This window comes from Coenobita brevimanus, chromosome 21 (genome assembly GCF_032717465.1).
Source record: "Coenobita brevimanus isolate Jiangsu-jjx chromosome 21, ASM3271746v2, whole genome shotgun sequence".
Classification (NCBI taxonomy): domain Eukaryota; kingdom Metazoa; phylum Arthropoda; class Malacostraca; order Decapoda; family Coenobitidae; genus Coenobita; species Coenobita brevimanus.
The window spans coordinates 1390758-1404825 of NC_136974.1; the positions used below are offsets into that span (position 1 = coordinate 1390758).

A 14068-nucleotide genomic window follows, 5' to 3' on the forward strand; every position below is an offset into this window, starting at 1 on the left:
ATTGTCTAGAGGTTCAGGAAAATAGCTTCCAACTCATTCACTATAAAAGGTCATTCTGAAGTTATATAAAACTATTTGACACAATAAAAAGACACTGTAATAACAAGGTTAATGTGTTACGTATCAACCACAGATCAGAAACTTCCAAACTAATCTTACTTGCACAATAAGAAATACATCATACACAATTGTAAAGTAATCCCAACATTCTATATTTCCCTTGTCAATGTGTACCAGCTACAAATAATACTAACACTAGAGACAGATCACAGTGACAATTGTATACTGCACTTGATTCTATGTTTTTGCAAAACTGAACGGCATGCAACAACTGCCTTTTAAATATCACAAGAATAATTTCAAGATCGAGTGGCATGGACAGCTATCACAAGGTATGCAAGACCAATGCATGGAAATAGGCTGGGGCATTAATAAACCAATGAATGAACAAATGGACGAATAAACGAACCTCGTCCATACACTAAAAGCATTAAAACCTACACATGGCTGAGCACTAAAACACAGATAAATGGCACCTATCAACCCATTTTATTCCCTTTGTAGTGCAGGGTCCTGAGGCTAGGAGACTGTAGTCCAGTGCTCTGAAGGGCAGGAGACCAGCTTACTCCCCCTGGTGGCATTACTTAACTGAAACACCTCCCGTCACCTTTCAGGAATCAACCCTAAGTAAGGCCACTCCTCTGACTGGGACATTCAAACCTCGTGACGTTTCACCCGTAAAAACAACAGCATAGAAACACAGGCATGGAGGAGCACTAAAATAAACACTTAAAACAATTTACCACACTCTCCATTCTCCTCTGTCCTTAATAAACTTTACTCTCAAAATCATTTTATTTACCATTTTATTATTATTTTTTTTTTCATGTGGCTCTAGGCTCATCTGAATATGAATCTAGTGGGATGTAAGGTGAACCTGCCCTTCTCCTGGAGTCCATCGTCCTCCCTTTGTGGAATACGGAGAAAGTTGAGGGATGTCTCTATAACTGGCCCAATTATATCAGTGCAATTGTATGAAGGCATCCACATCATGAACCACGGAATAAACATCACACACTGGTATAAACTGTAAGGACGTGGGGAGATAAAACACTTCCATATGTGGGTAAAGACTTCCATCTGAACAACTCACAGCACTATGGTATCAACACACACCATTACTCACACTCTTCCTTCATTATCTCTAATTTTAACCAATTATCCTTTTTCTTTCTTTCATAAATCTGTCATGACAAGCACAAACAATGGAGTGAGTGCACTATCATGGCTCTCTGATATCTCATTTTTTACTTTTAACAATTCTCACAACACCCACAAACTATAATATGAGTGTAAGATCGCTATCACAACTCGGCAAGCTCCTCATTTTTACACATTGCACTGTCTTCCCGACCATCACATTTCCTCTTCCTAAACACCTCCACGTTGACAATCATGGTCCCTCCTTCAGCTTTATCAGTTTCCCTAATCTTCATTTTTTTTTTTTTTTACTCTTCTTAACAAATAAATTATGGAGAGAGTGCATTATCATCACTACCACTGCTCTCTGGCACTTCCTCATTTGTCACCAATCCACTGCCCTCACCACCACCACCTTGGCTCCTCTTCTGATACACCTTGATGCCCACTACCACAGTTACCCCCACCAGTATCAACAGACCCAGACCCAGCCCAGCCATAGACAGCAGGAAGTGAAGTCGTGCTGTGCCTGGGGAACAAACGGCATCCTCTCGAGCATAAGGGGCGTAGGAGTTGGTCACCAAGTAGTAGTGTCCTTCTAGCCTGTCACATAATGTAATTCTTGTTAGTATTCATGACGTGAAGTAAGCCCTTGTTATGTGCACCTTACTTTATGTCCTTTTTGCATTTAAGTCCACAGCAAATTACAATCAACAGCCTATAGAAGTTTGTTGGTTCCTATAAAAGTGATATACAGTACCAGCTTCCCCAAACTTAAAAGCGTGCATGAAAGAAAGGAAAGAGTGTATGAAAGTTGTGACAATTTGAAACACATCCCAGGCATACAGCTACTGTAATAATAACTGAATGTACATCACCACCAACATCATCATCAGTTTTCCCACCTTAGGATGGGTGAGGTGGGATCCAGAAAACAGCAAATGAGAAAGCACAAAAGAAGGAAAACTATTAACAGCATGTCCAGTGCAATAAACCAGACACTCATTCAAACAGCATTCAAACCCTCAGAATCCTGGCTTTACTTCATCAACCTATCAGCATATACTTATTTATTTATTAATTTATTTAATTTTTGTACTGAGAGATATGGGGAGTGTTAGTTAAAAGAAGGGTAACCTGCCAAATGACTGATGTCGCACAAATCCCATAAAATCACCCCCCTCCCCTACTACAGTTCAAGGGTTGGATTTTCGTAAGTTTAGGAGACAGCCAGTGGGACACTCATATAATACCTAAATACTGTATCTGTTGTTTATCCTGTATTACATTATCAGCATCATGTTCATTAATGACAAAAAGAAGAAAATTAACAAAGAAATGAGGCAGTGACAGAGTGATGTGGTATTGACGTGGATGTGACTGAATGCATTAGAAGAACACTGAGATGGTCTGGCTATGTGGAAAGGATGGAGAATGAAAGACTGGCTAGAAGAATGTATGTGAGTAAAGAGGAGGGGGGAAATGGGGAGGGGGAGACTAACGACGAGATGAAGGGATGGGGCTGAGAGATACTGATTCAGGTGGAGGGTGGGGTGTTAGTTATAGGAAGGGCAACCTACTGGTTGAGGAAAGGGTGACATGGAAGTTATCTCTTTAAGACCATTTACATGTTTACGGCATCTGGCTATAGAGAGACGGAGTATTAACCAGCCATATGCAGAAATAAACTGGTAAGAAACAGGTGCTTGGGGTCTCCTTCGCCAACAAAGACCACTGGCTCAAGTCACAAACACATCTAAATCCAAATCAATACCCAACAGTCCGCAACGCACATCTCAACCTACAATAAAATCCAGTTTTTCAAATCTCAGCAGGAAGTTTCTTATACCCCATTCAATCCTGCTAACCATCCATTCTATCTATCCTGTCTGTAGCTACACACCTTACTCCAGGGGGAGGGAGGTGGTGGCTACACATGCATATTGCCTCCACTGTAAAAGCGATGCATTGCATACCAATTCACTGTATAATGAGGGTCTGCTGTACATCATTAAATGGGATGCCAAATCCTGGTCATTCACTCCTCTGCACAAACTACTCCAGCCAGCTTGATCAAATACACCATAGTTAATCCATTCTCCTACCTGGTATTGACAAAGAACCCCATATATTGCGCTTCAGATCCACAGGAGCAGTGCCCTCCCAGAAAACTGGTCCAGGACTTGCAAGGACGGCTTAAGAAGAAGGTGCGGTCGATCCCATAACTGAGGCTCTCAATGTAGTAGGTGTAGGCAAGCTCATGTGAACACCCAATTTCTCCTTCAGAGTAAATAAAAGGTTGGTATCAGAAAATATTAGATAACCACAATGCTTTGTTTTTTTCCATAATTCCTGTACTGAACTTGAATTTTCTTTACTTTTTTATTACGAGCACGTCAAACAAAAATACAGTGATATAACATCTACTGCTAGTTACTTGTCTCATGGTATGATTCAGATTACTCACAAGTTTCCCTTCCAATGCTTTCTGTTATCAAAATGGCGTGTCATGAGACCTGCTGAGAAACCATGTCAGAAGCCAGAGCCAAGATACACAAAGAAACTTATGATCAATTCCTTGTCATTCCTGTGATTTATTTTTGCAGGAGAGACAAAGGCAGCTTAGAATATTTCCACACCAACTGCTCTTTTTGCACAAAGCTTAGTTATGAGGGGAAATTATCGTGAACAATCATTTCTTCTACAGGAAGGACAAGGAAAGTTGACAGCAGTAACATCCCACATCTCTTGTTCAATCTGTTAATCAAAGCCTGAGTTTTGATAGGGAAGTAATCATGTGTTTGTGTATCTCGACCTGGATTTACAAGCACAACAGCAGTATGAATTTCACCAACCATTAGCACCGTCACGACCATTGCACGCTGGCTGGTGCTCCCCTCCATTGGGCCAAAAGTCACTGTGTCCTATGTTTTCATTGAGTCCATAGCAGTCCTTGGCCAAGAAAAAATAAAGGAAGGCTAGATTCTCTACAGTAAATCCTAGTGGTTGCTGCTCCATATTATTATTATTATTATTATCATTATTATTATTATTATTATTATTATTATTATTATTATCATTATTATTATTATTATTATCATTATTTATTATTATTATTATTTGCGGGATTATGGTGTTTGGCAATCTATAGACAGATAGACAGATTATTATTACTGTATTATTATTATTATTATGGATGCATGGCCCACTGGATTGGGCAAATTTGAGCTGTCTGGTCATTGCTACTCCTCACCCTGCCCTTGGTTGGGAAAGGAGGTCTGAATGATGATGATGATGATGATTAGAGCAGACCCTTGCTTACACAAACCCTGGTATAGCAGCTATCGGATTTAACAGAAGTCACAAAGTCCACCAAACTTTCTATCCATCCATCCATCATCCAATCCTACATTGCCCCATGAGGAGTGTAGGAGCCCGGGGCTAAGCAGTTGGTCCCGACATTTAAGATGAGAGTGACCAGCCTCACTCATCCCTGAGTGGCATTACATGAGCAATCAACCCCAACCACCCCTTGGATATAAACCTTCACCGGCTCAATCCGACTGGAGTGCAATAATTACCCACTAAACCACCAGGCACCAAAATTTGGTTATATGGTTACCACCCAGTGTAGTAAATGGTTTCCTGGTGCACAGGAAACCATTTGGCTTGTCACTCAGTGTAGAGTCACCCACAGGCAGAAGGAAGAGGAAAGAATGAAGGAAAGAAAGACAGAAGAGGGAGTGAAAAGTCACCCACAGGCAGAAGGAAGAGGAAAGAATGAAGGAAAGAAAGACAGAAGAGGGAGTGAAAAGTCACCCACAGGCAGAAGGAGGAGGAAAAAATTAAGGAAAGAAAGACAGAATAGGATGGAAGGAAAGAAGCATGGAGGATAGGAAAGGGCAGACACCCAAGAGCAGCACTAAATCGAGTGAGTGGATGGTTAGCGCCCCCACCTACCACATACATACACAAAAATTACGCCACCCTTCCTCGTATCATAATGAGGCTGACCATGATACAGCTGATTATTCTATGGACTGGAAGCTAAACCAAATGCCAAAACCAGCTAATTACCTCCCAACAGTTGCTGGATGCTCTTGGGAAAAAAGATACTTGAGATGTTTAATAATCTCTGTAACAGTGTAAGAGTATCAGCTTGGACTTTGGCTCTGTGTTGTCATTCAGAAAGAAACAGGAGACTGTACTTGCTGCTTAATGTTTTCTGCCTATGAGTGATGTCTGTATATCTAATCATCAAGCTTATAGCCACTTTTCAATCTCATGGTAGTACTTCCCACGGTCAATGGTAGCCACCCTACTACCAGTAAAACAGTAACAGCCAATCCCATACCATTCCCTTTATGTTTATCGGGCTTATGGGCTCTAAGCCAGGGTATCATAGTCTAGCACATTTAAAGGTGAACCAAAAGGAAAAAAGTTTCAGTGTGGTTGCTACATACAGTACAAGTTTTTCAAGGTTACTTCTGTTTAGTTCTGTGACAAAATTTTTCTGTTTTGAACTTTCTTTGGGATACAATGGTCCTGCAGGATTCAGTCTGACATAATGAACTTCACTGATTTCTTTTATATCATCTACATTACCATTCCTACCTTCTCAACCATCATCACTACTGGTTAATTTATTCCAACAACAAATGATTCCCTCTTAAATATCCCTTACCCTACCTCATTCCATACTGTACTCTTTTATCAAAGCATATTTCCAATTCATGATGGGATATGAGTTTACTCTGAAAGGCTACATAAATACATACATCTATGTTTGAAATAACACACAGCTAATCTCATACTACCTCTGTGAGATGTATGTGACTGAGACAAGGCTACTGTAACTATAATAATAATAATAATAATAATAATAATTAATAATAATCTATCCATCCATCATCCAATTCTACGTTGCCCCATGAGAAGCGTAGAAGCCCAGGGCTAGGCAATTTGGTCCTGACATTTAAGATGAGAGTGACCAACCTTACTCATCCCTGAGTGGCATTACATGAGCAATAACCCCAACCACCCCTTGGATATAAACCTGCACCGGCTCAATCCGACTAGAGTGCTGTAATTACCCACTAAACCACCAGGTGCCATAATTTAGTTATATGGTTACCACCCAAGATAGTAAATGGTTTCCTGGTGTACAGGAAACCATTAGGCTTGTCACTCAGTGTAGAGTCACCCATATGCAGAAGGAAGAGGAAAGAATGAAAGAAAGAAAGACAAAAGAGGGAGTGTAAAGTCACCCGTAGGCAGAAGGACGAGGAAAGAATGAAGTAAAGAAAGACAGAAGAGGACGGACGGAATGGAGAAAGGAGGGGAAAGGGCAGACACCCGAGAGCAGCACTACATCGAATGAGTGGATGGTGAGCGCCCCCACCTACCACAAATTAATAATAATAATAATCATCATCATCATCATTATCATCACCCAGACCTCCTTTCCAACCCAAAGGGGGGGAGGGGGGAAAGGTAGAGATATTACTGAAAGTTTGCCCAATAGAATAAGCCACAGTCCCATCCACTAATCATCTGAGCTCCCTGAAACCTGGCTACTGTACCGTAACCCAGAAAAAAAAAAAAATAATAATAATAATAATAATCTCTTGGGGACTGAACTGATGCATGACCATCACTCTGACTCGGGTGGTCTAGTTACAGTCCAATAGTTTGTTCACTTAAACCTGGTCCAGGTTTTTATCCATTTGCAGCTTCTTTTCCATAACTCAGGTGCAGAATAGGATGATACTATTGCTCTATATCCTTTTCACAGCACTTTTTTGTGACTAGCTCCATATTCCAGTGTTAATCTCTTGTTACAACTCATCAGTTAAGATGGAAAGATGATAATTTGTGGTTGTTAAACTGAACAGAGCATAAACAACTACACCAAAGATAAAACAAGGTACCAAACAATACAAGGTCTTTTCTTACCCCCCATGGATTAAGAGGTTTGTAGCAGCTATTGGAGTGTATCACATCAACATAGTCAGCATCTGAAGCATTTAGTCTCTGTGTCCCTGGAACCTTTCGGAATGTCAAGCCTGCTGGATCCAGACCTTTATGGAAGAGATAGAGCAAAAAAAATAAAGACAGAATTACATAATAATTTACAGAGAAACAAGTCACAGCACTCTTGCTGCTTACTTGGAAATACTATACAGTACTTTACAACACATCATTTATGGCCTATCAGTATTACATTTAGTTTGCTTAGTAAAAATCTCAGGTTTCTTTCACCAGGGGGTCTCAGAAGTAGGTGGATGTACCAGAGGTGCATTTGTGTGCCATCAGGAGCATATTCCTGCTGAACTTGTGGAGCCTGTTGATCATTCATGGAAGGAACACTGACATGAGCAGAAAACTGTACCCCATTGCATATATATTAAGTGTTGCAAATTTTCTTCAGTTGGAAACTGTGTGTGACTCACCAGTAATGCGACCAATTTTGCCCTTGCTTTGCTTTGCTGCCAGTCCAGCCACATGTGCACCCAGGGAGTGTCCAATGAAGTGCACCTGATCCAGAGTGAGTCCTGTAACTGTGGCCAGGGTGGTGAGAAGGCGAGCACAGTCTTTTCCCACCGCTGGCACTCGATTCACAGCCATGTAGTATGACAACAGGAACCACTGTGTACCAGCTGGCCAGTCAACTGATATCACATTGCAGTCAGATATGTTCAGCAGCTCTGTAGGCAAGATTGTTAATATGTAGGATGTGTGGGATTAATTTTAGGGATGTCATCATCATCCTGCTTCCTTTGTCCACCCAAGAACACATTCCAGAAAACAAGAAAAATGTATGAAGGAAGGAGGACTAATCACCAACATGTCTAGTGAAATACACCACACATTCATTCACTCATCATTCAAGCCCATGGAATCCTGATTCCACTTCACAGACATAACATTCTAAACATAAACACCTCATATTATCACATACTAAATGCTGTGATATCATAATAAACCCTGGGCCACAGGTTCAAGTAGCATGGCTACATTACTCCTTAAATGTTAGGAGACAACTTGTTTGTTATCTCTAATGTCAGATGATTTTACCTGCCACTGGGTAATCTGACGTCTGAGGGTTGAATATCTCAGGCTACCAACAACACTCACACAGGCATGTGATATTCTGAAAATATTTACCTGGTACTCTTTGCACTTACAAAGCAATAAAATTAGTGTTTTCTTTCTTGTTTGTGTGCAACTTGATATCACATGGCGTGTAAGTTCATTACACAGTGTGGATACAAACCTACATTGTATATCCAGACAAAAACCAATCACAGAACAAGTAGCTACCAATATTACATTGGTGGCAATGTGGCTTCGGAACCCTCTCACAAAAGTGATCACCTGTGGATGTAGAGTGTACACAGCCTACACACAACACAGACATGCTCTCTCTCTCTCTCCAAACAATTCTTCTCTACTTACTATCCTTGAGCTGCAGAATCCAGGTCTCGTTGCCCCATCCTAAGAAGCCATGGACAATGATATATGTTTTTTTAGCACGGAAACTGCTATTTGTAATCGACTGCCTGTCCCACGGGTCTAGCAGCTCATAGGGCCGATATGTTGGTGTTTGTCTGGAAGGCAAGGATGGAGAGATAGAACAGATTTCCCTCATCATCGATGGGACTTGTGTTCCAGTGACGCTGTCGATATGTAAAACCCATCGATACCGATTTTTCTATGGATGCCTTTATATACTCATTATGTAATTCTTACACACCCACTTGTAGGTCTTGTTAACATGATTTTCATTATTAAAAATGCACTTCATTTATAAATGTCATTCCACCACAAGCCTATCTGATCTGCACTGAATACTGTACAATACTTGTTCAGTTACAGGCACTAATAATTACTGTATTTATTAAAAGTGCGAGTGAGATACATACTGTATATGGAAATGAGCCCAGCCGAAGGCAGGCTACTAGCTATGTACCGTACATAAGACAAAGGTGTGCAACCTCAGGTATAAGGGACTGAATAAGGAGGCTGCCAGCTCTCATAAATTTCTACATTAGTTAGGGCTATTCCCAAACAAAATTAAACTATCTGACAGCAGCAAGAATATTCTATAAAACATGTCACTGGACTGAAAGGGTTAAGAGGAAAACTTTCATTGCACCAACCTGTGCTGATGGAACTCTGAATGTAAAAGAACTAACACCTTTCTGTTATCAGTGCCACGATATAAACTATATAACTTTCAGTATCAAAATTTTACTTCACATACCTTGTCCACAGGAAGAAATTTTTGACAGTCATATTTTTTAAAAACTGAATTCCATCTGCTGACAGTCTGTTATCCAATTCTTCACTGTAGTGACTTGTGTTACTTCCATTACTAATGAGTGCTGAAAATAAAGATTAATAAATTAATACCAGTATAAAAAATATACATATTTTCAGTTTTTAAAAAGCTGCTATATAAAATGAATGAACTGATGCTATACATGTGAACTCTGGTTTGTCTTGTCAACAGTTTACCATATACCCTGATTATAATACTGTACACAGTATCAGGCATAGTATACAAATAGAAAAGGATGACAATTATCACCTGCATACCTGCTTTGTGCCAGCATAACCACCAGAACAACGGCTGGAACTGCACACGTTTTTCTTACAATACTCTGACTGATTTGTAAAAAATTAATTCAGATGTCCAATCTGATTCAGTCATGTCACTTCAGGCCCTGTTACTTCACACCAGATCTGATCAGATCAGATCAAATCCAATTATGTTGCTTCAGGGTGAATAACTGTATGTCAGATCTCTCCAATACACTTCATAAAAAATCTCAGGTCCTTCAAATCCATTCCCACACATCATCATCATCCATTATCATCATCATCATCATCATCATTACCATCAAGTCAGATCTCTCTTCAACACACTTCATATAAATCTCAGGCCTTTCAAATCCATTTCTACACATCATTATCATCCTAATTCACACCAAAATACTGTAATGGGATAGACAGAGTTCAGAAACCACAAATATAGGAGAACTATCATCAACAGTGCTCAGTGAAATGGGCTACACAACCACTCCTGCTTCACTGAGCCCTTTGAAACTTATTCCTGCCCAATCAGCCCATTTAGGTCACTTCAGCTGATCTGGCTTCATATCAGTTAACCCCTTCGATCTGGTTACATAATTATTTATTTTTGCTACCTTCAAATAATTTTACCGGTACTTAACTTATGACAGATCTTTAGTAGTATCAAGATTCACAATGGATACAGCGTCTCTTACCTCTTCAGTCTGAAAAGTCTCTCCAAAGCTAAGTAAAACTGCCTAGAGATGGTACGAACAAGAAAAAATCACGTCACTCAACTCAAGGGGTAAAGGCTCATTCAGACCACTTCAGAATCATTCAAGTCCATTTAGGGCCTTCAGGCATCTTCAGGACCAGTTATGTCATATGTGGTTCAAACAACCAGGTTCACATACTTCAGGTCAAGTGTCTTGTAATTTCAGGCGCCTCTATGCCATGTTGGGTTCACTTGGTCCAGTTTGACACTTCCAGTCCAATCCACTGACATTAACTGGAGTCATTTTAGTACAGACTGGGTTTATTCCTGATCATTAAGACACTTCAAGTCCTATCACAATCACCCACAGCCATTTACATCACTCTGATCATTTCACCCATATTGAGATCCAACGTACAGTAACTCAAACCTGCCTCTGCCAGTTTAGGTTATTAGCTTAATTTAGACCCATTAATGAATCATGAGGTCAGCTGACACAGTGATGTAATTTTTATGATATTCAGCAACATCATGCTGACTTCTGTATCAAGTCACTTCCCTCTTCTAGGTCATTTGAGGTCTATCAAATCCATCATGGTCTATCATATCAATTTAGGTCAAGTGACTAGATGATAGACTGGCAGACATATTGACAGACAGACATAGATTTGAAGGACAGACAGATAAGACGCAGACAGATAGACTCGATAGACAGACTTGGTCAGGCTTACGAGGTCGTGTGCAAATAAATCAGCATTATTATTACTACCACCAGATGATTTTACCCAGTTTTATGACATACCTATCTATCTATCTATCTACCTATATCTATCTATCTATATATATATATATATATACCTTATACAGTACATAGGTAGATTTGTCCTGAAACTGAGTAAAATCATCTGATATTTTTTTTATAATAATTATGTAATATATATACCGTACGTATGTAGCTACTGTATATATATAATATATATACCGTACACATGCATTTAAATAGTACAGTACTGTAATATATACAATAAAAAAATTAAAGAATATGGAAAATATGGAACAAATGCTATACCTGAACTATGCTGCTGCGCGTGCGTGGTAGGGCGACGTGATGCAACGTTCTTCAGTAGAACAAGCAAAGGCAGCAAAGGAATAAGGCACCTCATTGTTATGTAGCTCTCGTTCACTTACTAAAGTATCATACACCACCGCCACAATCTGGGTTATTCCTGGAGAAAATGTACATGAGGATTATTAAAGTTCACATTAAAATCCAGCATCGTTAGAATTCACATTAAAACCCATCATCATCACCTTCCTATTCCAATTTCCCAAAAGATGAGGACAGGTGATTCAGAGCAACAGAAAAAGAAGCTAACTACAAGTAGCTATCACCTGAAGAGCAATTATAACTTTTGTACATTAGCTATTAATGCCAGCTTGCTGTGAAGCTACAACAAATATAAGAGTTTCACCTCAGCCTTGATTCTGTGCAGGCATCCCTCGCCTGATGACATTTTGATACAATTCATTTCATTTAACAATTTAAACTTTTTGAAATCCACTTTTGGTCAAGTACATCTTATTTTTCACCTTCAGAACTTGGAGGCAAATGTACACTAATCAATATTTCGTTAAATATGCAAGTCAGTGATGCCCTATTCCAAATTTCCTATTGGAATGAAGTGCTGTTAGGATCCTTTGTTATTTTTTAAAGATTAGCAGATACACTAGCCTTTTTTAAATTTTGGTTTATAAAAATGTTCATAAATAGGGGTCCATTGTTGTCCAGCACTTCATGCTCCATGTATCTTACATTTTACAGAATATGAAACAATATAATGTTACCACAGAGTGATATTTTGTTGGCTTTAAGAAAACGCTTGAATTGCTGTCACAAATAATGCCTAATTCAGTCACAGTAAGACAGCACTCTGGTCATACTTACCTTGACCTGCACCACTGGACTGTTATGTGATTACTACCAAAGGCACATGTATTGCCAAACGCTCTAAACGGATGGATTAGCTTTGTTAACAGTTAACCTCAAATACAGTACACCTAAATTCTGTGGAAATTCCCAATCATATTTATGGCATTTACATAGCCTATACATGGGGTGACGTTCATTCATTCATTCATTGCCAGACGCCATGTATCCCAGACAGGGTGGCCAAGGGCTTAGAGTTAATTGTTTTACAGGGAGGGGCACTAATCCTCCACCAACCCCACTTGATGTAGGGATCCCAACAGCATCTGGTGTTCCCAGGCGGTCACCCATCCAAGTACTAACCAGACCCAACGTTAAGATTATTAGGGGGGCTGGGGTGGAAAGCCTCCCCAGTTTGGCATCAAGCTTCACTTGTTAGGTTTGTGTCAAACTTTATGCCACTTAAATTATGCACACGGTGAGGTACTTATAATAACTAGTGGGGTCTGGGGGGAAGCCCAGCCCTTTCAGTTAGGTGACACACTTTTCTAGATAAGCATCTGCCAAAATGTATGGTACCGTACTTAATTTGTGTACCTCTGAGCATGTCTGATACACTGGCGCATTCAGTTGGAGGAATCAGCAGTACAGCTATCAAGGGTGTTGTTCAGGCTACATATATTTCATATTGCAAAGTAGGTATATTTTGCTTGTTTTCTTTATTTCATTTGTCAAAAATTAAATGTTAATTACCTGCGATGCATGTAGTACAAAAATTACTTTGGTTAAGCATGCTGGTTTTAAGAAAACAGTCTGAATCCATGCGTCACTTTTGTCCACATTTACCAATATTTCTGGCTCAGTATAATAACATGCTTTCAGCTTATGTCTCACCATAAGCTACAGTATTAATATTATTTTTTTACAACATTTTTGTTGCAAATCCCCCCAGAGGCATTAATGATCCAAGGGGGGGAAGGGCTAAATTTTCAAAAAATTACAGTTTCAGTCTAAAAACAGAACTAAAGTATGAGATTTTGATCCATTTTTTTGGTGTTTTAGACAATTCTTCAAAGCCACTTCTTTTCTATGGTATTTTTGTCATAAATTATTTTATTTTACTCCTGAAGATAACCTAACCCAACTTAACCTTCAGAAGTAAAATAAAAATAATTAGTAATGAATTCATCCCAGAAGAAACATGGCTTAGAACTAAAATACTAAAAAAAAAAAAAATCTCGTTATTCTGTTTTTGGCTAAAACTATAATAATACCAAAGTGTCAAAGAACAATGTCTGCAAATAGTCTCATATAGGCTAAACAGAAAATGCTTCAAAATACAGTACTTCCAGTTTTGTCTTTAGTAAGGTAAATAATTAACACAGATGTGAGTTCGGACAGTTTTCCCCCTCAGCTTCGATGCAAATTTTAGTGTCACTGTATTTATAGGTGTTTACTTGAAATCAAAGCCTCAAATGCCTTTCATCGCATATTACGTAATAAACAATGGAATGGTCTTCTCAGAATTAAAGAGGACAAAACAACCCACCTGTGCTTGTTTCACCGTCTTCGCCAAGCCTTTATGCGCATTATTTGACACCTATTACTTCATGTTCTCTGGTGATTAATACACTTCTGTGTTTGAGAAC

The 14068-nt window shown here is 39.3% G+C and overlaps 1 protein-coding gene across 1 annotated transcript; it reads right to left on the reverse strand.

Moving 5' to 3' along the window:
• Positions 1–1244: 1244 nt before the first annotated feature.
• Positions 1245–13026, reverse strand: LOC145392050 (inactive pancreatic lipase-related protein 1-like). Its single transcript, XM_080266507.1, has 8 exons — positions 13017–13026; positions 9467–9587; positions 8659–8810; positions 7653–7907; positions 7156–7280; positions 4065–4152; positions 3306–3480; positions 1245–1803 (listed from the first exon to the last, which is right to left on the reverse strand). Exons 1-8 carry the CDS (start codon positions 13024–13026, stop codon positions 1530–1532), a joined length of 1200 nt encoding a protein of 399 aa, XP_080122633.1. The 3' UTR covers positions 1245–1529.
• Between the last annotated feature and the right edge of the window lie 1042 nt (positions 13027–14068).